Source organism: Spermophilus citellus, assembly GCF_964194105.1.
Source record: "Spermophilus citellus genome assembly, chromosome: 1".
Lineage (NCBI taxonomy): Eukaryota > Metazoa > Chordata > Mammalia > Rodentia > Sciuridae > Spermophilus > Spermophilus citellus.
The window spans coordinates 117,283,670-117,310,843 of NC_138182.1; the positions used below are offsets into that span (position 1 = coordinate 117,283,670).

Below are 27,174 nucleotides of genomic sequence, written 5' to 3' on the forward strand. Positions count from 1 at the left end.
TGAGTCACAGCGGTTTGGCTGCAAGAAGCAGGTCTGGCTTTGAGAGGCAGTCGGTCAGCCAGAAACGGTGTACAGGAGCCTGAATTCACCCACTTCAGGCTTGGTATGTGTTCTGAGGGGCACAGACTGTTCACCCCAGGTCCACCTCAGCTCAGCACTGCCTAGTGATCCTGAGCAAACAGCATTCAGATGGTTTAAGACTCCCTTTGCCCTCTTAGCTAAAGAGGTCAGAGAATTGATCTCTCCTCGTCTGCCGCCATGTTGGAGTGGTTTTCGTTTAATTTTGAAACATGATCTCCCTAAGATGCTGAGAGCCTTTCTAATTTGCTGAGACTGGCTTGGAACTTGCAATCCACCTGTTGTGTTCAAAAACAGAGTAATACTGAAACCTGTGACACTCAAATATTTAAATATTCATATGTTTGGTCTTTGAGTTTATCAAAAGCTTTCAAGTGTCCAAACATGTTAACAGTACAGATTTTGTATGAATGTACCCATGTACCATGATGTTCAAGGATCAACTGCATATGGTATTTACTAAATCCTACCAGGTGGTTCTTTGAGGTGATCTTTTGTTCCTCTGAAGTTTGGACAGGAGCTCAGGAACTTGTGGTTCTGGAAGAAGCAAAGGTTGGAGCTTGGCAGGTGTGTGTCTTTCGTCTCTGGAATGACAGAGCACCAGGGTAGATAAGGATTAAGATATCAGCCATATTTCCTGGGTGCAGACCAGCTCTGCCAATCTACATGTGACATTTACTTAATACACAAGTATGTCAGTTTCCTTTTCTATAAGTTGGAGATGATAATAATAATCATAGCAGAATCTGCATGCCACTGCACTGTGCTCATTTATGCCTGACTAGGAGTCCATACTCCCCAGCATCAGCCATTGCGACTACTGGAGTTGACACCTCTCCTCAGGTGCAGTAGAGATGGACAGGAAAACAGAAGCAGCCAGGGTTATTTCATTCTCCTGGGATTTTCTGACCACTCTCACTTGGAGAGGATCCTATTTGTGGTCACCCTGGTAGCCTACCTGTTGACCCTGGTGGGCAACAGCACCATCATCCTAGTGTCTTGGCTGGATCCCTGGCTCCTCACGCCCGTGTACTTCTTCCTCACCCACCTGTCCTTCCTGGACCTCAGCTTCACCACCAGCTCCATCCCCCAGCTGCTCTATAACCTGAGTGGCCATGACAAGACCATCAGCTATGTGGGCTGCGTGGTCCAGCTCTTCCTGTTCCTGGGCCTGGGTGGAGTGGAGTGTCTACTGCTGGCCATCATGGCCTATGAGAGTTTGTGGCCGTCTGCAAGCCCCTGCACTACATGACTATTAGGCATCCACAACTCTACCTGGGCTTGGTGTCAGTGGCCTGGAGCTGTGGGATGGCCATTTCTTTGATCATGTCACCAATGATGTTGTGGCTACCTCGATGTGAGCATTACAAGGTGGACCACATCCTGTGTGAGATGCCCGCCCTGATCCGGTTGGCCTGCATCAGCACTGCTGCCGTGGAGGGCATCGCTTACATTCTGGCTGTGTGCATTGTGCTGTCTCCCCTGGTCTTCATGTTGGTCTCCTATGGCCACATCGTCAGGGCTGTGTTCATAATTCAGTTGTCCTCAGGAAGACACAGAATCTTCAACACCTTTGGCTCCACCTCACCGTGGTCTCCCTGTTCTATGGGAACATCATCTACATGTACATGCAGCCAGGAAGCAGGTCCTCCCAGGACCAGGGCAAGTTCCTCACCCTCTTCTACAACATCATCACCCCCCTCCTGAAACCCCTGATCTACACCCTCAGAAACAAGGAGGTGAAGGGGGCACTGAGAAGGTTGCTGCTGGGGAACAGAAAGGGGGGCAAGGAGTGAGGGCCTGAGGAATATCATGTATCCAGCCTGAAGCAGCTGCAGTGGGCCACTATGGTCTCTGAGCTGTGGAGCAGAGGAGGTTTCAGCCTGAATGTCTCAGCACCCTTGCATTGCTGGACTTCTGGAAGTCTGTTTAAGGTCAGCATTTTGAGTTCTATGAGAGAACAGCTCAGGGTCTGTCATCAATACCCTAGATGCCCAGACCTGACCCCACCAACTCATACCAGGGCCACGCTGGAAGCAGCTCCACTCTGAGTCCTGCTTCTGTTGTGTGTTTTTAGTTCACAGTAGCGCTCTCAGCATTTTATCTAGAATCTCTGAGATCTATCAGGGCTCTAGGTGTGAACCACGGTCTCTTTCTGGATGGTATCAAATGCTAAGTTCAGTGGGGTTTGGCATTTTCTCTTCTCATATTCTCCAACACACTTACATAAAATCGTGTCTTTTTATGATCTTTGTCTCTGGACAGATGGATGAGGATTGTAAGAACAAGGTTAAGATAATAACCCTAAAATGGACCCTTTGCTGATCTCACATGCTTTCTTTGCCAAAAATCAATTTTCCTGCAGCTGGGCCTGACCTAAGACAACAGGATACATCACATTCCTCAGCAAACTACCTGCTATCTGCATGGATATGCAAGTAGTAATGAACATTAATGGGAGTAACTTTCATGACCCTCTTTTTTCAGACCAGATTCTGAAAGATAAGGTTAACTCCTCCTAACCATAAACATGTAAGAATATATAGTTAAGAATCCAACTAGAATGGGTCAGCAGGGGCAACAGTGGCATAGGGTTGCAATGACAGTGTTCTGATGTCACCCTATTGTCAGTCAAAAATCAAGAGGCAGACATGAGCTGGTCTTACTGAAAAGTTCTGTAGGACCTCAATAAAACTGGAGTGCAGGAGTGGTACACTGTCCCTCTCTGAGTGGACTCACTCTCTCCCTTGAGAGTGTCCCCTTCCCCTTTTTCCTATCCCTTCAGTAGAGGCATGCGTATTACTCTGACCAACATGTCTGAAACCTTTCTGACTTGATCAAGAATAAGGGTTTGAAGGGAATTTTTGCTGTGTTTCAGTCTCTCTGAAGACTCCATGCCTGTAACACCTCCTTCCTCAAACTTGGTCATTGTCCTGATGTCTGGTTTGATTCTGTATTCAACAAGATTTTCACATGTGACATTGATTTTGAATCATTTAACTCTTGAAGCATGATGATTTTGCAGTTGTGTTTTAATTTTGCTTGTGAGAAGCACCTGGTGTTTGCCAGGTTCCCACCTGGTGCTCCCAGTTCATCTCACCTCTGTGCTTGTGAGAGGCCAGTGTGACAGGCATCCTTCCCACTGTACCCACTTGGTGCTTGAGATTTGGAGGCTGCATCAGGAGATTTGTTCAGGAGAAGAGAACCAGGATTTACCCAAGGCTGCTCTGACTCCAATCCCTGAGGTTCCGACTGCATAGCAAACTTTCAAAGCAGAGATAAACTCCCAAGTGAAATCCCCCCAAAAATGAATGGGGTGGTGATTTTTAAGTTATTTTTTTTAAATGTAGGCATATGACAGCAGAATGCATTTGATTCATTGTATACAAGTGCAGCACAACTTCTCTTTTCTCTGATTGTACACAATGTAACATTGCACCATATGTACAGTCATATATGTACCTAGGGTATTAATGTCCATCCAGCATCTTTCCTGTCCCTATGTGCCCTCTTTCCCCTTTACCCAATCAAAGTAGGGTAAAAGACATGAGTGGGCAGACCTCTAAAATGGGAAATATTCATGTGGGTTATATTGATGAATTCTGAGGTGGTCTGGTGGTCACTAGGCCAGCAAATTCATCAGCCCCTGAAGAGGGACTCTGGCCTCCATCAGCCTATCTTCTAGACAAGATTAGGGTGGGGAAGAAATTCAGTGAGACCATCAAGGCTGGCCAGGACCAGGCAGGTAACAATCGTGGTTTGCCTAACTATTAAGTGTATCAGAGCAGGGATCATGGAGAGAAGCCATGCAGAGGAGCAGGGACAACCGTGCTCACTTCTTCCTGGGGGAGAACATTCCACACACTCCTCTCATGGCGCCCATCACCTCTTTGTTTCTTAGGCTGTAGATGATGGGATTGAGCATGGGGGTGAGGATGGTATAGAAAACTGCAAGGACCTTATCCTCTGCTGGGGAGCGGAGACTCCTGGGACAGAGGTAAGTGTAGACAAATGGTGTTTAGTAAAATGTCACCACAGTTAAATGTGCTGAGCATGTGGTGAAGGCCTTTTTTCTTCCCTCTTTTGAGCGCATGTGGAAGACAGCAAAAAGGACCCGTCCATAGGAGGCATTGATGCCAAGGAAAGGAACAAGGAGAAACAGGCTTGTGCTCACAAACACCATGTACTCATAGTCCCAGGTGTCCACTCAGGCCAGGGGCAACATGGCAGGAACATCACAGAAGAAATGATTGATGGCTCTGCACCTGCAGTAAGGAAGATGCAGGGCATAGACAGTGTGTGCCATGGAGTGGATGGAGCCCAGTATCCGGGGCCCCAGGATCATCTTAGCACATATCCATTTACTTATGCAGATGGGGTAGTGGACGGGATGGCAGATGGCCACAAAGCGGTCATAGGCCATGGAGGCCAGGATTAAACCTTCTGAGCCAGCCATGGTCAGGAAGAAGAAGCTTTGCACACCACAGCCCAGGAAGGAGATGCTCTTCTGGCCAGAGAGGAAGTTGATGGCCATCTTGGGGACCCTAGAGGAGACGTACATCAGGTCCATTAGGGAGAGCTGGCTAAGGAGAAAGCACATGGGGGTGTGGAGCCGTGGGTCCAAGAAGATGAGGGCAGTCATCCCTGAGTTCCCCAAACAGGAGAGAACAAACACAGAGAGGGTCAGGAGCAAGAGAAGTAGGCCAGCCTGATTTGGGGGAAACAACCCCAGGAAAGTAAAATCATTTGCTGTTTGTTTCTATTTCTCCATGAAAATGCACTGCTTTTTTAAAAAATGAAAATAAAAACAAAATTAAGCAATGAACATGACAAAATAACAGGAGAATAAAAGAAATTATATTTATTACTGTTTGTTCATAATGAATTGTTAATACTACAACATCACAGCTTTCTTTGCTCATTGGATTTTTAGATACAAGTATCTCTGTAATTCAGATAACTAATATGTAGTAGTAGCTCATATTTTTATCTCTTTTTCTATTTTTAATTGGTACTTTATACTTGTACATAATGATTGTATTTATACTTACGTATTTGTACATGCACATAATATAGCCATATAATATGGCTGATATCACTTCCTAGTATTTCCCTCTTTCCTCTCTGCCTTTACCCCTCCATCCCTTTCCTCTACTGTTCTCCTTGTGGTTTTCATGAAATTCCCATTTCCCTTGGCTTTCTTTTTCTTTTTCTTCTCTGGCTTCGACACAGGACAGAAAACATGATTTTTAACTTCTCAATTTTCCTTCTTTCACTTAACATAGTGGATTCCAGTTTCATCTATTTTCCTTCAATTGACATAAGTTATTTATTCTTCATGGCTAAATAAAAAAACATCTTTTGTGTGTGTACCATATTTTCTTTATCCATTCATCTATAGATGGATACCAACATTGGTTCCTTAGTTTGCATATTGTGAATCATGCTGCCATAAACATGGGTATGCATGTGTCACTACCATATGATGAATTTAATTCTTCCATTGAAATACTGAGTAGTGGCAGGACTGAGTCACATGGGTTGGTTCCATGCCTAGTCTTTTGAGGAACGTCTATACTGATTTCCATTGTGGTTTACTAATTTATAATGTGAACAGGGTAAAAGTGTTTCTTTTTCTCCACATCTTCTCTAGGGTTTATTATTATTTGTATTCTTGATGACTGTCATTCATAGTGGTATGATATAAATCTCAATGTAGTTTTGATTTGCATTTTTGTATTGTTACTGATACATAATAGAAGACACAGAAACAAAGACAGACACCTATTCTCATCTGATCCCTGACAAAGATGCCAAAAACATACAATGGAGAAAGGACAGGTTTTTTATCTTCAAAAATTTGCCATAGGAAAACTGTTTATGCATATGTAGAAAAATTAAACAAGAACTTTACCCTTCACACTGCCTAAAATTCAACACAAAAGAGACCTAAGCATAAGAATAAGACCAGAAACTTAAATTTATAGAAGAAAACCTGGGGTCAACACTCCAACAAACAGACACAGGCAATAACTACTCAATAGGACCCTTAAAGCTCAACAAATAATGTCCAGAGTTCCAAGTGGCATACCATCAAATTATAACCTTTCTGTAGAGCAAAAAATCAACAAGGAATGTGAAGAGAGAACCCAGGAAATGGGAGAAAACCTTCTGCCAGAGGATTAGTGTCTAGAATATATAAAGAATGAAGAAAATGTTTTAGACAAAAATCAAACAGCTCAATTAATAAGTGGGCAAATCAGTTAAACAGACCTCTCAAAAACAGAAATACAAATCGCCAACAAATATATGAAAAACTATTCAATTGATTTTGATATGCTAATTGAATATTTATAGTTCCTGCCCCAGTTCTCTATGGTAACCATCTCAACTTGAAATCCAAGGTTTCTTATGTGTGAACCAATACAAATTAAACAACCAAGAAAGTCCTTCCTAGATACTTCTGGGCAGGAACATTCCTCAGGACTATGCACCATCAGAAGAAAACATGGGGTCAACACTCCAGCATTCAGGCACACGGAACAACTACTCAGTAGGACCCCTGAGGAAGCCAGGATCCCTGCATTGTTACCACCTCAGCTTAACACTGACTGTTTACCAAACTCATGGAGTGTGTGACTCAGAAATTTTCTGTGTGCTTGACACTATGTACTCAGTGACCTTGCCTTTTCAAATCTTCAGTTCCTGCTCTTTCCTCCCCACTGCCATTATTGCAGCTAAGTAAACCAGGGTCTTATTCCAGGTGCTGTGCTGCTCTTCCAGGTGCTATAGGCCACCATCCAAAGCATTGTTTTTAAACTATGAAGGTTTTGTGTGTCCTATGTTATCCACCTACTACGTCTCTATATGATCATGCCTACTTCTATAATTCAGACAGGTAAAAGCCCATGGACCTTAGACAGAATGCTTATTTCCTCTTCCACTTCTGAAGTTTGGTTTCCATAAGGTGCAGGCAGAGGGGGAAATCTGTTACTATGTGGTTCAACTAGGAAAGAATCTTAAATGTGGTACATTCTGACAACAACCCTAATAGGTGTTAAAATATCACTATTTTATAGGTGAAACAACAGAGGAACAGAAAGATTAAGTTACACAAGTTCAGTTTACTAATAATCATCAGATCCCAAATGCTAACCAATTAGTCTAGGGTCAGGTAGTCTAAATTCCACTATACTCTAATTTCTCTAATATTACTGAAATTTTAGTTAACTCAAATATTTTAAAGTTTATTGCCACTATTAATATTTTGGTACACACATACTCAAACTGATAAAATTTCAAGTCTTTAATAGTTTAAATTTTATAGTACAACCCAAATATAATGTTTGTATTTGTAACTCAACTTTAATACTCCCTCTTTTTCTCTTTAGGTCTTCTCATTTCTGGTAATGAATTTCACCTTTCATTTATTTTCCCCCATTTGTATGAACTCTGATTATGATAGTTTATAACTCCTATCCCAGCTAGCCTTGGTATGAGACATGCTGCTTTACAGTTTTGTACACATCCATCTGAAAAGTTGCATCCTGTCTCAGATATAAAGTATTATCATTTTGGATAACTGAGTTTTCAACAGGAAACAACAGTAATTAATAGCTTGTTGTCACAATTTACACTTAGTAACAAAATGTTTGGCTTCATGTAACTGGTAAACATGAGTAAAATTTTGGAAAAGGACATCTAATAAAAAATGAAAAACATTTTAGAGTTTTCTAATTGACAAATATTAGGAGTAAAGACATGTTTGAGGAACTGGACAGATGAATGGATGTATTGGGAATGTGGGAGAGATGGGATCACAGACAGCTCTTCTTCTAAAAACTTTTGGAGAAAACACTCAATCTCAGTGAAAATGAGAAAACTCCAGAAAATGATCTTCATGACAAACTCATTCCTTAACGTGTTCACTCCTTTCATTTTGTGCCAGTGCTGCTCGGTATTGACTTGCCCTAATAGATAAAATACAGAAGATTCCACTGTCTGGATTTAGTATTTAGTGGGTGACAGAAAATAGAGCAGCAGCTCTCACATGCTCTCTGATCACACAACCATTCCTAAGGGTAAAAGAAATCAATCAGGGAATAAGGACAGAGGGACAGCTGGGCCATAGCACTGAGGAAGCCACTCCAAAGAGGTGCTATTAGAGCCCTCAGTTCCTAGACCACTCTGCACAGACTGAGGAGCAGGACCAGCCCTGGAGAGAGCCTTCCTGAGTCATCAGGGCAGCAGCAGAGATAAGAAGGCTCTGGAAGTTCAGGCCCTAGGCAAGGGTTTAGGGAGGAGTGAGGACTCAGACTCTGCTCTAGACAGGTGAGAGGCCAGTGGATGTGGCATGGGGGCAGGGCCCTTCTGGAGCTTACTCAGCAGGCTCTGAATGATAAGAGAGGTGAAAGGAGGAGCCTGTGACAGAGACTGGTGGAGGGCAATGAGGACACCTGGGGCTAACCTGGGTTTAGAAAAGGTAGTCAAGCAAGCAAGGGAACCCTGAGGCCTGAGCATATCAGTATAGCTGGGTGCTGCTTAGGGAGAGGGTGGGGACCTATTGACTCCTCTGTGTGTCCCCTGGCTCAGGGGCTATTGCATATTGTGCTTTCAGTATATCTGCTGATTGACTGAACCAAATAATAATCTTAGGAGTAAATTAGTGATATAGCCCAAATTACCAGAATCTCACCAGATCATTTTATAAATTAGTGCTTACCATACACACCCTTAGAAATGAAGGTACTTTCTTCTTTGTTTAGTCCAGATATAATTGCAGAGGAAGAAAGGACCCAGCAGCCCTTGCAATGTCAAGCTCTGAACACACAGTCTGCTGTAAATTTTTATCTCAATGGGCCATTCATTTTGAAGGGAGACCTTTGTTAACAATTAGATTCTCTGCTATGTAATTCAGTGTCATAAAATTGTTTAATGATAATTACTGCAATAATTATTTTTTTCCAAAGTTGAAAACTTTTCTGTTGTCAGGTAATTGATAAGAATATTTACTTTCAGTGTCCTACATCTTGTATTTGAAGGTGTTATAATCTGGGACAATGGAGTTTGTCCTGAGGGTCTTTTTTCATTGGTGACCAACAAGTCTTCATCAAAGATGGGATTTATTTTTATGCTCCAGCTTTACATAAAACACCACCTTTTAGTAAGTTTATAACTTGAAGCATATTGTTTCTGTGGCTACACAATGTATCTAAGATCAGCATCTCTCTTAATCATCCTTCAAGGCATGTTGCTCAATTCTGTAGTTTAAAAAACATTGCATCTGACAGGTCCTAACAGAGGTAAGTGAAGCAAGTGTAGAAACCCAAGTTTATATTGCAAAGTTAACAAGTAATGCACATTTTTAAAAGTATTGCAGGCACTCATACCAAGACCAATGAGAAAACAGTTGAGCCTCTGCTAACTCAGTCCCAGCAACCTCAGGTGAGAGCTGTGGAGAAAGGAGTAAGAGAGCTATGTGGGTCCAGTACATAGCGGGGCCTAAAGGTGTATCCATCTCCCCTCTTCCTTCCATACCTCAAATATGGAGGGGAATCAGACCCAGAGAAATGCATTATCTCAATTAAGGTCACAACCCTGGAGAAAAGCACATTGGGGAATTTTAAAAGTTCATATCACCTCATTTTACTGGCATTGAACACAGTGCTTAACCACTAAGTTCATCCCCATTCCTTTTTATTTTATTTTATTTTATTTGAGACAAGTCTGGCTGAATTGCTTAGGGCCTTGCTAAATTGCTGAGGCTTGCTTTAAACTTGTGATCCTCTAATATCAGTCTCTAGAGCCACTGGAATTAAGGCATGCACCTCCACACCCAGCACCTTATTTTACTTTACCCTTAACTTTCCCTTAACTGTTTACCCTTAACTTTCCAAATCTGTCATGCAATAACTTTCTCTTTGTACTGTAGAAAGTGTTTTCTTTTGAAAGGAAAACCACATCTCCACAAGGCCTCCATTAGTTAAAGATACCACAGATCAACATCTCAGCTAAATAATATCATTTTGTCTCATCTCATTTGAAGCTCATGAGTTTGTATTTGGAGATAAGTAAGTTTATAATTAAAGGATGCCCTGCTTAGAGTTTATTGAGTTCTTCAAAATGTTTAAACACCAGTGCATCCTCTGTTTTCCATGCTAAGCAACTAGGGCCTGCCACTGAGCAGAAAGAAATTCTCAGAACATATTCATGTTCACTACTCCCACATCTAGACTCATATTTGTACTGAAATCACAAAGCTCTTGACCTTGTGCATTGTCTCCTATGTTATAGCTTTGTCCATACATCTTCCTTTGCTGTTACCTTGTTCAAGTGGAAACAGTAAAACATTCCTTACTTACTCAGGTTCTACAAGGAGGACAGAAGGATGAGCTGCTGCAGCTGGTGTGCAGGACCTTCCTCCAGGAAGCCTCACGTGTTCTCCTTTTGCCTTTAATTGATCCCCAGTGTCCAAGTCCACAGGGAGAGGAGCCTGGCCATTTCACCTGACTTTGCTGACTTGGAAATGAACTCAGTTCAAACTTTGAGGAAATCCACCAATCCACTCAGCTCTTCAGCTTTGACCTGCTGCCCAAGGTTAGTCTCAAGAGGGAGGAACAAGCTATTCCAGAACAGGATGGAGAGCTGTAAAGGGTGTTAGGTAATGGTTATTGAATCTCCTTGTTTTTCTTATTTAGAGACCTAAGGATCAACCAGATGTAGGAATCACATATGAGTCTTCTGCTGGAGAATAGCTACATTAGTTGCAGGAGCAATTACCCTCTCCAATCTGGTCAGTTTCCAGAGGAAATTATTGGATCTAATGTGACTAAGATAAATTATGCTCTGACACATACATTCTTCTGTTGGAGCAGAGGTAGATGATGGTTTAGTTTATCAACCAGTCAAAAATTTTACTAACATAAAATTTGATTTAGACAAAATGTGAAAAAATAACATTTAAATTCAGATTAAATAAATCTATCCTACCAAGTCCATCACTGACTAGACAACTGAATTGGGATTAAACACTTAAAATGTTAGTTCATTGAAAAATCATTAAAATAAGTCTAATTGGAAGAACATTCTGAGAACTAATTTGAAGTATGCATGCCCAATGTTTGCAGAGTATTTTTTGCAGGGATGGTAATCTCTCTATATCTTATTGAGTGTCTTACTAGATATGAGGATATCTTACTATCTTATTGAATCCAGAGACTGATAAATCAGAGAGAATAAGTTCAAGTTGTTTTTGATTCTTAACTTTCACCTGGAGTGTTTTATTATATTATGAGATGACAGTATTATTTAATGAGATTGTATTCAATAAATATTAGTAAATCATATAATGGAAATATAATGAAGTACAAAACTTTAACAAATGAGTTTCATTATTTCAAATTTCAGGAGTGCATATGTTATAAATATATACATATTTTATTTTTATTTTTTTGCTCATCTTTTACAAATACTTCCTGCCTCCTTCTTGTGCAGAGTGGTGCCTACTGCATCTGCCTTCAGAATTCCAGCCCAGCCTATTTTCAGCATGTTCACAGGCCTCACAGATGACCTGGAGCAATGAAACATGGCTGCAGAAGTGTGTAATCCATAATGACAGATCTTAGTTTTAATTAAGAACACAAATATCATATTGGTTATTTGCCATGTCACATAACATTCACATGCCACATGTGTGACTAGATTTTAGAGAATAAGAATGTTATTTGACATGCCAAATAACCAATATGATGCTTTGAAATAAATGGATTTAGTGAGAAAGTACAAAGTTAAATCAAGGAAACTCTTCCATGATTCCTTGTCTTAATTTTGAAATACATTGATTTGGTAAGAAATCAATTTATTTCAAAATTAACAATCAGAGTTCAAATTTCCTGACATTAAGTGTATCAGCCTCCTTCTCTCTGGACCCACACATCCAGCCTTTTCTCCACTGACAGAGCAGGAAGTGGCCCTGCCCCATCCTAGGTGCACCATCATTTTCTGCAAGGAGATCATCTCTTCTGCATCTTCCCTTTCCATTTTTCTCTCAGCTGGATTAGCCTTATAAGCATGTAAACAATTTGTTAAAGAAAAATGTGGTGGTAGGAAATTTAATCATACTCTTCAAACCAAAGTAAAAATTAAACAACCTGAGGTAAAGTTCAGGATATTTTTCTGTTGGTAGAGATGGTAGCTGCTCCATATTAAGGTGGGTAATGTGGGTATGATGGGTATTAAGGTGGATAATGTGGGTATTAGGACCAGGGGTTCATACCAACCTGCAAGGATAAAAGGATCCTAAATTTCCATGATAGGATTGAGCAAAGATAGACAAGCAAGTATTTTCATAAGTGTGTGACACAGATGAAGGTGTAACATGGGAGGGACACAAAGTAAACTGTGTTCCTTGAACACCTTGGAATGTATGTTTAGAAACTTTACTAAGAGTTTTAAGGGAGACTATGGGGTGAAACTCACTCCACAAAGGTTGTATACTCTCTGTGAACTAGAATGACACAACTTAGGTGTGATCTGGACATCAGAAGAATCTTTAAATGAGAGAGTCATTGCTGAGGTCTTTTTAATAGTTGTTGGAACACCTGGACACCCAAATCAGTTCCCTTATGTTGATTGCTGGCAAGAGGTACTACAGAAACATCCCCCTTGGTTGAGAGCCTGTCTAGATGGACAGTCCAAGCTGATGTTAGATCAAACCATAGCAGCCTCTAAGACTCCCTGAAAAGGCAGCTAAACAGAAAAAACCTGACAAAGGAAATATAGAAAAGGAACCAGTTTTTCCCAGTGAGGGAGAAAAGAACCCACCACCTTACACCTCTATTCAATATAGAAGAGCTCATGTGGGTGACCCAAGCTGCTTTAAAATGGCTGGAGGGACATGTTCCACATGTAGAAGGCAACATCCAAGTCTATGCCCAAGCCCAGTTCCCTGACACAGACACAGAGTTGGACCTCAACAAAGATGAAAACTTCCAAAAGATACAAACAACCCACTCCACCCAACCTCACCAAGACCTATGAGACAACAAACAGGCTGCCCCCTCAGCCCCTTCATCCCCAGAGGCAACAGATGATGCCCCTTCTACACCAGCTTCTTCTTCCTCTGTGATGTCCTCAGGAATCAAAGGGAGTGAAAATCAAAGGAAGTGAAACTACTGTAACATGGAATTCAAGCAAGTTACTTACAGCTGTTTCAATGGATAAAAATTAAAATGGATAAATTACCTCAATTTTATTCATTTTTACATGATAAAAAATGTCCTAATATTATTGAAACAAAATCACAATGGTTAAGTCTGCTTCCATGTGAGGTGCAGGGTATATTTTATTAACAATATTTTATGATAGGTGTTGTTAAAGTTAGCAGATTAAAACATGGGTAATAAAATAGATACTGTGTTAGCTGTTATGACACACAGTAAAAAATATCACATTTATGTGTCATACATTATGCTCATTTTTCAAAGTTTTAAATCAGGATAATTTTGGCCATCTCACGGTAGGTGAGTCATTGACAGTATATAATTAAATTTATATAATATAAAATACAGAAATTATTGTAGTTTTAGTTAATTTCAAATAGTATATTTTTTATTTAATAATAACTAAATTATGCATCATGATATATGATGTAATCAGTTTAATCTGATTGTCTCAAGTTAATTTGAGATGACATTTAGAAAAATAATTTATGCTTCTCAATTTTTTTTCTTTTGCAAATTATGAAAGTTCATTCCATAATTAAATATCAACTGCTTCATAAAGACTCAGAATTCTATTTTAATCATCTTAAAATACATTTTGGAATCCAAATTTGGAATAATTGAAGTTTATTTAAAAGTCTTGGCTTTTATATTAGGGTAATAATAAATAAGATAATGTAAATCATTTTAATATTTTTAAGTGTATAATTTTGTGCTATTAAGAGCATTCACACTGATGTACAACCAGCACTGCCATGCATCTTCAGACTTTAATCAGTTCAAACTAAAACTCATGAAAAATTTATCTCCCCTTCCTTTAGCCCCAGGTATCCACCACTCCAATTCCTGTCTCTCTTAATTTGACTACTCTCTTTCATGACTAGTTTCTTTCACTAAGAATAATGTTTTCAGTATTTATTCTTATTATGGTCTATGTCAATATTTACTTTGTTGTAATCCCAGTGAGTTTTACATTGTGTACATTTACCACGTTTTGTTTATCATTCACCTCCAGATGGACATGGCACACAGAGAGTTGTTTTAGCATTTCCTTTGGTTTCTTTGTGTGAATACCCAAAGGTGGAAATGCTGGATCATTTATTAATTCAGGGCTATATTTTTTTGAGGAATCACTATATTGTTTTCCACAGTGGCATCACCATTTCAAACTGCCACAAAACCCTGCAAAGCTTCAAGTTTTATACCTTCTTATCCAAACATATTTCCTTTTATTTTTGGATGAAACTTTCCTTAGTGAATGTGAAATGGCTTCTTTTTGTGGTTTTGATCTTCAGTTGCCTGATGAGTATAGAGGTCTGTGATAGCTTCATGCCTGTGGCATGCTTGGTGGCTAGGGAGTTTCTGTGCAAAGACACAGAGTGCCAGGCTGAGGGAAAACTTCTATGCAAAGACACAGGATACCTGGCTGCTATGGCAATGTCCTTCATGAGGATGCTCTGTGTTAGAGTCTTATCAGCCTCTTCCTTGATCTCAGGCCCACAGCTTCTATGGGGAGCTATGTCATGAACATAGGGACTCACAAATGGAATCAGGGCTATTGAAAATTAAAGGAACACTTGTTAGACAGCCACAATATTTCACTGAGCCTAAAGTTGAATGTAACAGTAACTTTATACAATGGAATTTCCTGAGAGCTACACAAAGCTCCTACCATTGCATATTGCAACTTAGTATGTAACTGAGGAATAAGCAACATAATATTGCTAAGTCTGTAACATGCCTAGTAATACAAGGAACAATATGTATTAATGATGCCAATATAACCTATTGATATAAATAAAGCTAGCAGCTCATGTGAGCAGCTTTGCTTTTGCCTGTTCACTTTGCTTCTTTCTCCTTTTATTGTCCTTACACCTGTGGTTCCCTTAGTTACAGAGGAACCATAAGCTGCTCCAAGAAGATTTTTTTGCACAATGTGAGAAGAACAAGCTAATATTACTGTGTACAAACCTGTACATAGAGCAAATATGTGAGTCCTGCTGCTGAGCTGAACTCTGTGCTAATGCTGCCACCAGCTCAGTCCCTCAGCTTTCATGCATGCTCACAGATGAAATGATGAATAGCCCACATAGCATAGCACAGCTCTCACAGGGCCTTTCTGGGTGTGGGACACTGTGTATGTGCACAGGTCTCATGTGTCAGGCAGCACTGGGAAGGAAAGAACAAGGGGTTAGGAGGGGAAGGGCAGTGCCAAGATATGGAGATTGATGAGAATGTGCTATGGTGGGACTATCTCTCCCCTCCCAATGCATATACCAAGATCCTCACCCTGCATTGATGATTCTAAGAAGTAGAACCTGTGAACGGTGACTGTAAGGTTATAAACATAGGGACTCACAAATGGAATCAGGCCATTGAAAATTAGCTCCTAGTGAGCTTGCTCACCCTCTACCACGTGAGGACATAGAACAAAGGCACCATGGATGCAGCCCTCACCAGGCACTGCATCGGCAAGAATAGATTTACATTGCTTACAAGTTTCCTACCTTGAATGCACTAAGGTACAATCACAACTTGGATGCACTAAGGTACAATTTCTGCTGTTCTTGTCAGGTGCCACCAAGCATGACACAGGCATGAAGCTATCAGAGACCTCTGTACTCATCAGGCAACTGGAGATCAAAAACCACAAAAAGATACTGAATTCAGCAGAGGTTCTGTGTACAGGCCCTGTTCTGATTCCAGGCAGTGAATGTTGGAGGGAAGAGGAGCCTGGTCCACTGGTCTCTGACACTCCGTGGCCTTGGGAAACTCATGTATCTCTCTGAACTTCATTTGTTGTAAAGCAAAATGTCAGCATTGTGCCCTGTAATATCAGTAATGCCATCATTGAAACTGAGCAAGCAAATTGAACTCTTGTAATACCCATTTAAGGTTGACCTGAGATGCCAGATGAAAAACAATAAAGTCACTGCTTCAGGAATTGCCCCAGTAGGTCATGCAAACTGCCTGCTGTCTTTACAGCACTATTTTTTTTTCTTAGCATCTTTTTATGGAACTGTCAACCATAACCATAAGATTGGATTTATACAGTAGCTGGTGAACCCATCCTTAATTGATTTCCAGTTTTCTTAATGACTTGTGCAGATTCTACTTCAAACTTCTTAAGATTTTGATATGAAGTATATCTGAAAAGATCACATTTGAAACAATGCAAGAATTTTCAGAATGAAATCTAATCATTTTCAGAAATGATTAGATTAGGAAAAGTGTGACCTTATCAGTGTATTAGGCCACTATCTAGGTGGTAACTATAGGCAGTAGAGCATTACTGAAGCAGGTAGGTTTCTCTGTGTGTGCCTTTTGAGTTTATATATTGCCCTGATGAATGCAGTGTGTTCGTTCTCTCTCTCTCTCTCTCTTTCTTTCTCTCTTCCTTTCTTGACTCCATGATGTGCTTCCTGACCTTGGAGTCAGAACAATCAAGTTGACTATATAGACTCAGATCTCAGAAACCATGGGTTCCAAATAATGTTTTCTTCTCTGTGGTTTTGACATCAGGTCTTTTGGTCATGGCAACACAAAACTGACTAAAACAGAGTTTTAGTATATGGCTCCTCCACATACTAGAATCTACTCAGTCTTTTCACCAAGATTCTGCAAGTCAATCCGATTTTTTATTCCCAGATAAAATTCCTTTGTTGGAGATTCATCTGTCTATATCTAGTTTTAAAATCCCTTTGTTGGAGATTCATCTGTCTATATCTAGTTTTTTTTTGCTGTTTTACTGGTTTTCACACTAATATTCCAAAGATGGGAGGCAATGATGTAATTTTCATTAAAGTAACTTTTTGCCATCAGTAAACATGGACATGTCCAAAGCCATCAGAAATGATGTTCTTAAATCCTTTCCTAGTAAGTCCTCTGGATCAGATGAATTATAAAGTAGAGCCCACGGACATGCAGCTAAACCCAGAAGCTCTCCTTCCCCTCAAGTCCTCGACATTCAGAGAAGAAATGTAGAAATCTGTGGCATTGCTCAGATTTCTGCAATCTGCTAGGTTCTTTATTAGCATCTACTCCTTATAGTCTTGAATGTTGTGCAATGATGCATCTCAGGAAAACTTATCAAATCCTCTTCCTCTCAGCATCCTGGTTCCCTACTCAACATGAATAATTGTGGCCACATTTTTAACCCAACTGCTAACCTGCAGTCATTATTTTGCACTTCCTTTCATTCATTTTCCCCTTGCAACTGTTAGATGAAAAAATTTATAGCACATGGTATCTATTGAAATTATTTTTAATGCTCACTGTGTCTTTAATATATTAATTTTGGAAATTTTGATATGAGGAAAAAGAAATGAGTATTTTCTTATCTTTCTCATCACAAATGTAGTTAAGCATTGTGATAACATGGATTGTAGCAACAATTAACTTATATTATCCACCTAAATGCTAATAAGCATTTTTTCTTGCCTTTAAATCTACAGGGAAAAAAGAACTTATGTTAAAGAGTAGATGTATAAGTATCTGAATATTGAGTATTTAAGTTATTTTAGTGGACAAAAAGATGTATAAATGTCTCATAAGTTGGATACCGGTTTGATATTTGTGCCTTAACCTGAATTCTTCTATTCCTTTTTCAGATCCCTAAACAATCATAAAAAAAATTCACTTTCCAGCCCAATATTAAAATATTGTTTTAATTCTCCTCAAGCCCTGTAGTCACTACCATTAGTTTCTAAAGAACTTCCTAGCCATAGTTAAACTGACATTTGCAATCTAATTGTAGCACCCGGGATTCTTAATTCAAGAAATAAATTAATCTCCATTGAGACAAAAAAAGAACATTCTAAAAGATATCTGGTTGCCCATTAAATCTTCAGACACACAGAGGAAACAGGATGGATGTGTACACACCAAGAACAGTGCCAGAACAGGCATGAGGCAGCATTATTAGAAGATGTCACCTGGTCAAACCTCACTCCAGGACTGTCAGGTCAAGGCACCTCAACACAGCCCATAAGCACAGGTTTGGGGGATGTAGACAGCATGTGGGATGGACAGTTACTCAAGGAAGGATCTGGGCTTATGTTTGATGGCTCATGGAACTGACCAGGCAAACAGGAAGAATGGGATACAGTGATACAAGGCATCCCAGGAGATGTTTGATATTGGAACTAATGTGCTCTGTTGGAGGCACAGGAATTACTTAGATTTTAGGGAATTGGAGACCATATGTCCAGCTCATATGAGCCACTGATAACAAATGTCAAGGATATTTTTTTTAGTGAAAGCAAGGAACATGGCAAGTACACAATCACAGAATATGAAAAAGGCAAAGAGAGAAAACTGTGGCCTTGGTACCTGTAGCAGAAGGGGCTTCTTTATGTATTATGTGCCTGGAGAAAGATTACAGATGTGAATAATTATGCTTCCTAGGAGCCATTTGGATTTCAATATCTCTACAAAAGATAAAACTTAATGTTAGAAAACAAACTTCTTGTTGTTATTTTTGACTTTTTTCCCCATTGGTACTAGGGATTAAACCCAGGGTACTAAACCATTAAGCTACATCCCCAGCCCATTTAATTTTTTTGTTTTTATTTTTAGACACATCTGTGTAAGATTCTGAAAGCCATGTTAAGTTGATAAGGCTGCATTTGAATGTGCAATCCTCCTGTCTCAACCTCCCAATTTGTGATTTTGGGCACCACATTTACGTGAAATAGCTGTATTAAGAGTATAATTCCTGGTCCCAAGAATAATAAGCCATGTGTGATCCTGAAGGAGAGGACTACTAGCCACCCAGAAGTGCTGGATATTTGGAGACCCAGGCCCCTTGTTGTTGTGGGAAAATTGAAATGTACACAGTGCAAGCTGCTAACAGGATATAACTCTAAAGACATGCACTGCTGGAAAACATGAAATAAAAAGATAGGATACAAGCACAGCAAGATTATAAAGTCAAAAATAGAAATAATATTTCAATATCAGTTTATAATTACTTTAAAATATTATGTGAACAAATAGCATATTGTATATTACATATAATAGGATAATATCAACATTGTCAATGTTATCATTGAGTTTTCAATTAAATTTATTAATTATTAATTATATATAATAATATATAATTTAGTATCACATTTAAACATGTTACTAGAAATCTAATTACATATGTGGAATAACATACATCTATACGTCAGCAGTGCTCCAGAGAGTTCCAGTCTGCATGGAGAGAAGCCATACAGAGGAGCAAGGATGGCCATGCTCACTTCTTCCTGGAGTAGATCATCCCACACACTCTCCTCATGGCCCCCAGCACCTCCTTGTTCCTCAGGCTGTAGATGATGGGATTGAGCATGGGGGTTAGGATGGTGTAGAAGACAGCCATGTTCTTATCTTCTTCTGGTGAGCGGACACTCTTGGGACGGAGATAAGTGAAGGCAAAAGGAGCATAGTAAAATATCACCACAGTTAAATGTGTGGAGCAGGTAGTGAAGGCCTTTCTTCTTCCCTCTTTTGAGCGCATGTGAAAGACAGAAAATATGACCCGTCCATAGGACAAAGTGATTCCAAGGAAAGGAAGGAGGAGGACCAGGACTGCACTAAAAAAAATCATGTACTCATAGATCCAGGTGTCTGTACAGACAAGAAGCAACATGGCTGGGATGTCACAGTAGAAGTGGCTAATGGTCCTGGACCTGCAGTATGGAAGATGAAGAGCATACGCAGTGTGGATGAGGCCATTGAGGGAACCTAGTGTCCAGGACCCAAGGATCATTGTCACACACATTCTTTTGCTCATATATGTGTGATAATGCAGGGGGTGACAGATGGCCACAAAGCGGTCATAGGCCATGGAAGCCAGGAGTAAGCCTTCAGAACTTGCCATGGTGACAAAAAAGAAGCTTTGCACACCACAGCCCAGGAAAGAGATGCTTTTCTGGCCAGAGAGGAAGTTATATGTCATCTTGGGGACAGTGGTAGAGATGTACATCAGGTCCATGAGGGAGATCTGGCTGAGGAGAAAGTACATGGGGGTGTGGAGCCGGGGGTCCAAGAAGATGAGGGCAGTCATCCCTGAGTTCCCCAAACAGGCGAGAAGAAACACAGAGATGATCAGGAGCAAGAGAAGTAGGCCAGTTTGGTTTTGGGGTAACAGCCCCAACAAAATGAAATCATTTGAAGTTTGGTTCCATTTCTCCATGAAAACCTAGTTCCTCAAATTCCTTGAAAGTATGTAAAAAATAAAAAATGGAACATTAAACATGAATTGAAACAGTAAAAGAGAATAAAAATGAATTGCCTTTATTAGTATTTGTTTAAAATTAATTGTTTATTTTTTCAATCTGTACCTTTTTTCTTGAATTGATTTTAAGACCTGAATAGATTGTTCCTGCCCCAGTTCTCTCTGCAACCATCTCAGCATATCCTAGACACATACATGGTCTTGGAATACAAAGTCTACACCAGGCATAGCAAACCCAGTGAGGTAGCAAGAGCCTTCCTGCCTGCCGACTCCCAGCAGGAACATTCCTAGGACTATGCACCAGGCTCAGCCCTGGAGGAAGCCAGGATCCTGGTTTCCCAGCTCCCCAACTCAGCATCAGGTTCACCACAGACATGGCCTGTGGGGCACAGAAGTACCCTGTGTGCTTGAATCTGCATCCTCAGTGACCTCAATTCCTCCACACCTTTAGTTCCTGCACTCTCCTCCCCACTGGCACTGCTGCAGCTGAGTAAGCCAGGGTCTTTTCCCAGATGCTGTGCTGCTCATCTCCTAAACAGAAGCAGCTCTGCTGGTCCTAGAAGTGGGTCACAATCCAAATCGTTGTTCTAACACTGTGAAGGTATTGTGTATCCTATACAATCCACCATGATTATATTATATTCTTTGAGTATTATCTCCTCCCTATGGAAGTTTCCAATTTCTGAAATTCTAAAAACCCATGGTATTGCTTTGTGCAAGCAAATATCACATGATAAAAAATGACCTTAAAATAATGTACAAGACTTTCATTCTAGTTTTCACACCAGCAAACATAACTTCTGTGGTGATGGATTTACAACACTGGTTTTGATAATGGAAACACACACTCAGAGGCTTTTTCTGTGAATTAGTATGATAATTCAACTAATGAAATGTAAGAAGAAATTTTTTTACATAAGTTTGTAGTGTATGTGCTTTAAAAAGCAGAACATGAGAACTTTTTGTGGTATGTTTCCACTTCTTTTATCCTCCAGTTTTAATTTTGTTTGTAGTACCAGGACCTGAACACACATTATGCTCTAAGTTTATCTTCAATGGTACCATTATTTATTTGGAGACCTATTTTTACATTTATGTTTGTAGGTACAAAGAGTTTAGAGTATCATAAAAAGTTTTATTTTGGTTGCTACAGTAATTATCTTTTTTCTTAAGTTGAAAACTTTCATGAAAACTTTCACAATGGATAAGATTATTTGCTCCAGTACTCCATCTCTAATTAAATTTTAGGAACTGGGACATTGGAGTTACATATGGGGGTCTATTTCCATGGATGACCATCAACTTCCTTTATTGGGTATTTGACCTTATTTCATGTACCAGAATTTCTTGAAAAACCACTCTCTCAGTTACACTAAACTTGGGAAATACAAGAAGTGTAAGGATGATTGTCTCCCTTTATCATTTTACAGAGCATACTGCTCAAATACTTACAGTTGAAAAAAATAACCTTCACTTGACAGAACCAAACAATATCACTGCAGCAAGTGTAGGTGGCTGAATTCATTTTGCAAAAGTTACAAGAGAGCAATAGTAATTAATACAATGAGACTTAATGTTCTTAAAAAAGAGTTAAAATGAGCCCATGACCAATAAGCCAATTGTTTGTCTGAGCCTCAGCCAACTCACCCCCAACAACCACACCTGAGATCTGGGATGATGCAATTAACTGAGCACTGTGTTTAGCACAGAGTAGGTCTCACTCCCTTTTCTTCCTTTCATACTTTCAATACAGAAGACTCAGAAATTCAGACCTTAAATGGAGAAGACCCAGTGAAATGAAGATCACACTCCCAGAGAGCAGCTTATTCTGAAATTTTAACAGGTTCACACCAATTGATTTTACACTTAAATTAACTCCTGTATTTACAATTTGTTATGGCATGGCTTATTCTTTGTGCAAAATAAATGTTTCCTTATGATAAGAAAATCATCGCCTCCAAAATATCTTAGTTAAAACTAACCCAAATCAACTTAGTCCAATGATAGTATTTTGACTTTCACCATCTGAAATCTGGGACTGGGTTTTGAGAGAACTTGTTTTTATTTACAATATTCTCACCTAATAATCCATTGAATACTTTGAAATGTTTAAACCCCAAGCTGTGCTCACACTCTGCCAGGCTAAACAACTAGGTCTCAAACATGCCACACTTACTTCTGGAGAGTGGGACAGAAGGATGAACTGCTGCCTCTGATGCACAGAACATCCCTCCTTCAAGCCTTAAATGTCCTTCCTGTGATGGATCCCCAGGGTCCAAGCCCATGGGAGAGAAAACTTGGTCATTTCATCTGACTTTGCTAGCTTCAAGGTGAACTTGGTTGAAGTGTAGAATAAATCAGCCAACCCACTGAGCTGCCACTCTCTCCTGCTGCCCAGAATTAGTCTCAAGAGGGATGAGCTCAGTCATTCCAGAACAGGAGGAGGAGCTGTAGGTGTGTTAGGTCATGTCTACTAAATCCTCCTGTTTTGTAAGTTAAAACCTGAGGATCAACAAGAAGCAGTGTTGAGCTCCGTGATACCAGCAATAGTAGAGAGAACAATTACCTTCTTTGGTCTAGTCATATTCTTAAGCAAATTATTGGCTGTGGTGGCTGAATTAAATTATGATATGACAAAATATCTTTTTTATATATGAGGAAAGATATTGATTTGTGAAAATGTGAATGAAGAAAGCAATTCTCCTAAAGTAAAGGTTGACTTTGAGGTTTTGTAATAAAATGAGGATTTGGAAGCACAGTGGTTTCTACCAGGCAGCTCCAAACACTGACTAGGATATCAAATTGGAAAAATCCCTTCACACTTTTCTCTTTTATCAATGTCTTTGTTTTTAATTTTGATATAAGAGTCTGAACCTAGTGATGTTTAAAACAATGTGCCACATCCTCAGCCCTTTTTCTATGTTTTATTTTGAGACAAGATCTCATTACATTGCTCTGGGCCTTGCTAAATTCCTGAGGCTGGCTTTAAACTTGTGATCCTGCTCCCTCAGCCTCCTAAGCTGCATGTGCCACCAACCCTGACAGTTGTCAACTCTTTAAACTAGACTAATTGGAGGGACATTCTGGGAACTCCATGGAAGTATGTATGAAGATGTTTGCTCCCTGTTGCATGGGTAGCAGTGACAGACAGGATGATCTCTTCCTGTCCTTCAAGCCACAGATTGGTACACCAGGAAAGGGTACATTTCACCTTACCTGTAGGACTTAACTGTGACCTGGCTCTCAGCATATATGAAGAAAATATTCACCCTTTGACTTTCTAATTCTGTCATTTTCACAGAGTATGATGTTTTCTTGTTCCATCAATTTACTGTCAAATGCCATAACTTCATTTTTCTTTATGGCTGAATAAAACTCCATTGTATATGTATAGCACATTTTCTTTATTTATTCATCTCTTGAGAGGCACCTGAGTTGTTCTCACAATATGGGCATTTTAAATTTTCCTACTATAATCATTGATGTCCCTATATTCTTTGATGAACTTCCACACAGCTTTTTAAGTGGTTTCATTAATTTGCAGTCCCATTAACAATGCATGAGTGTATTTTCCCCATATCTTCACCAGCATTTATATTACTTATATTCTTGATAATGCCCTTTCTGATTGGAGTGACATGAATTTTCAATGTGGTTTTAATTTCAATTTCCTAGATTCTTATGGATGTGGAACTTTCTTTTTCATGTATTTGTTGGCCATTCTATATTTACTTTTGAGAAATGTCTGTTTGGTTTTTACCCATTAATCCATTTGGTTATTTGCTTTTTGTGGTAAATATTTTGGATTTCAGAAGCACGGCTGGTGAATATTTTCTCTCTTTTTGCAGGCTGTCTCTTCATACATTTTTTTTCTTTTTTTGATGGTGTAGAACTTTTTATCTTGATGCTGTCCCACTGATTGACTGTTGCTTTTATTACTTGAGCTTTAACATTCTTGTTAAGAAAGTTAATAACTTGCAGTGTTCACCCTATATTTTATGCTACCTTTGCAAAGTTTCTGGTGTATTTATTTGATATTTATTGCACTTTGAGTTGTTTTTTTATACAGAGTAGGGATATAACTTCATTCTTCTGCAAATGGACATCCACATTTTCTACCACTTTTTGTTAAACAATCTGTCTTTTTTCCAATGCTTTTGGGAACTTTGTCAAGTATCTGATGACTTTGTGTATGTCAGTTGTCTCTGTGTCTTCTATTTTATTCAACTGTTCTTCATGCCTGTTTTGAGACCAATATTATGTGGATTTTGTATAGTTCTGTAGTATAATTGAAGATTTGATATTGTGACACTTCCTGCACCACTCCTTTTGTGAAGGATGGCTTTGTGTACTCTGGGATTTTTATTCTTCTAAAAGAGTTTTAGGGCTATTTTCTCTTCTTCTTTGAAAATGTCATTGTTATTTTGTTTTGGGTTCCATTGAATCTGTATATTGCGTTTGGAAGTATGGCCATTTTGACCATATTAATTCTACCAATCCGACAAGGGCAGTCTTTCCATTGTCAATGTCTTCTTGAATTTCTTTCTTTAGGGTTTGTAGTTTTCATTGCAGAGATCCTTCAGCCTCCTCATTGAATTCATTCTAAAATATTTGTTTTTTGAAGTTATTGTGTATAGGAAAGTGTTCCTGATTTCTTTCTCACCAGATTTGTTATCACACTATAGGAAAGCAATTTTTTTATGCGTTTTGTTCTTGTGTCTGACAACTCTGCTGAATGTATTTATCAGTGTTAGAAGTCTTCTGGTGGAGTTTGAAGGGTCTTCTAGATCATGTCATCAGCAAATAGATAATATGAATTATTTCTTCCTATTTGTATAGTCTCAGTTGCCGTGTCTTGTGTCATGTCTCCTGAAATAGATTCAAGACACATGTGGAATAGTAGATGTAAGAGAGTCCATTCTTGCCATGCTCCTGATTTTACAGAAAATCCTTATTTTTTTTTCCATTCAGTACGATGTTGTCATCAGATTTTTCATTCATTTCCTTTAAACTGTGGAGGTAAATATCTTGTATTCCTCTCACTGTTGTGGTAAGTTTTTTTCACATATTCAACATTAATGAATACTGGATTTGTTGAATGCTTTTTCTGCATTTATTGAGGTGATTATGTAATAATTTTCTTTAATTCCACTTATGTGGTGGATTATACTTATTGATTTGTGTGTAGAACCAAATCTGTATAACTGGGGTAACACTTGTTCATGGTGGCCTTAATGTGTTTTTACATGTGATTTGGTCATATTTTATTTTATTGGGGGATTTTGCATGTATGTTTACTAAGTACATTCTTCTGAAGTTTTCTCTTCTTGTTGTGTCTTCGTCTAGTTTTGGAGATTTGGTCATATTTTATTTTATTGGGGGATTTTTCATGTGTGTTTACTAAGTACATTCTTCTGAAGTTTTTTTTTTTCTTGATGTGTCTTTGTCTGGTTTTGGTGCCAGGGTGATACTGGCTCCGTAGAATGAACTGGTAGTGTTTCCTCTCTTTCTATTTATGGAATAGTTTGAGGAGGATTGGATTATTTTAACTTTAAGGTCTGGTAGAACTACTGAGGGAACCCATCCAGTACAGCAGTTTGTCTTTCAAAAGGCTGTTGTTCTCTGCTTCAATCTCATTGGTTGATATTAGTGTACTTAGGTTTTCTGTATCTTTCTGGCTCAATTTAAGAAGGTCGTATGTGTCTAGGAATGTTTCCATGTCTTCAGTATTTTCCAACTTCTTAGAGTATAAGTTTTCAAAATAGTTTCTGATGATCCTCTGGTTGTCTGTGGTGATATTTTCTTTTTTATGTTAGATTTTTGTAATTGAGCCATTCTTCTTGTTTTTAGTTAGTTTGGCTAAAAGTTCAAAAACCCAACTCTTTCTTTCATCAACCGTTTTTTAAATCTTAATTTCATAGTTTTTGTCTCTCCTTTCAATTTTTACCTGTTTTCTACTGAATTTGGTGTTGGTTTGGTATTTTTTTTATATCCCAGAGATGTAAAGTTAGATTATTTATTTGGTGTCTTTCAAACTCAGTGACATGAATCTTCTGCTTACACCTGCATTTATACCTTCGTAGAGATTTTGATAAATTGTTTAATCTCATTTATTGCTCAGTATTTTCTAATTTCTCACCTGATTAATTATGCTATCCATTTATCATTTAAAGGCACATTATATAATCTCCAGGTCTTATTATAGTTTCTGATTTTAAATGTATCATTGATTTTTAATTTTATTACATTAAGGTATGCTTGTGTAAACATACCATAGTGAATCTCATCACCACGTACATCCACAAGACAGCAATTTTAAAATTACTTAATGAAGAAACAGAAAGATCAGTGGAGTAGAGGGAAGGAAATGGGGGATTGTAAGGGGGGGGGCAAGTAGGGGAAGTACTGGTGACTGAATTAGAACAAATTATATTTATGCTTTTATAATTATGCCAAAATGAACTCTACTGTCATGCATATCTAAAACGAATGCACACAAATAAAAACTATTTAGAATCCTTAAGAAACAAAGACAACTAAAGGAATGCACAAGCTTTTCAATCAAATAGTAGCAAAAAAATTTCAAACTTTAGGAATGAAATTGAAATTCAAATGCAAGGTATATTTAGAATCCTGAATCAGAAAGATTTAAAAAAT

The 27,174-nt window shown here is 39.0% G+C and overlaps 1 protein-coding gene and 3 pseudogenes across 4 annotated transcripts in view; 2 read left to right on the plus strand and 2 right to left on the minus strand.

Annotated features, from left to right (window-relative positions):
• LOC308647923 (olfactory receptor 2T3-like) overlaps positions 1-27,174 on the plus strand; it is a 668,743-nt pseudogene that overhangs the window by 294,629 nt on the left and 346,940 nt on the right. The window lies entirely within an intron of this gene.
• LOC308652316 (olfactory receptor 2W3-like) lies at positions 497-1,874 on the plus strand (annotated as a pseudogene). Its single transcript has 2 exons — positions 497-530; positions 864-1,874. The product of its transcript is annotated as an olfactory receptor 2W3-like (transcript).
• Positions 3,911-4,849, minus strand: LOC308655935 (olfactory receptor 2L13-like; annotated as a pseudogene). The gene has a single exon. The product of its transcript is annotated as an olfactory receptor 2L13-like (transcript).
• On the minus strand, positions 19,537-20,475 carry LOC308655740 (olfactory receptor 2L13-like; the record flags this gene model as incomplete). The annotated part of the gene is made up of 1 exon (XM_081305952.1): positions 19,537-20,475. The coding sequence occupies one exon, from the start codon at positions 20,473-20,475 to the stop codon at positions 19,537-19,539; it is 939 nt and encodes a 312-aa protein (XP_081162078.1).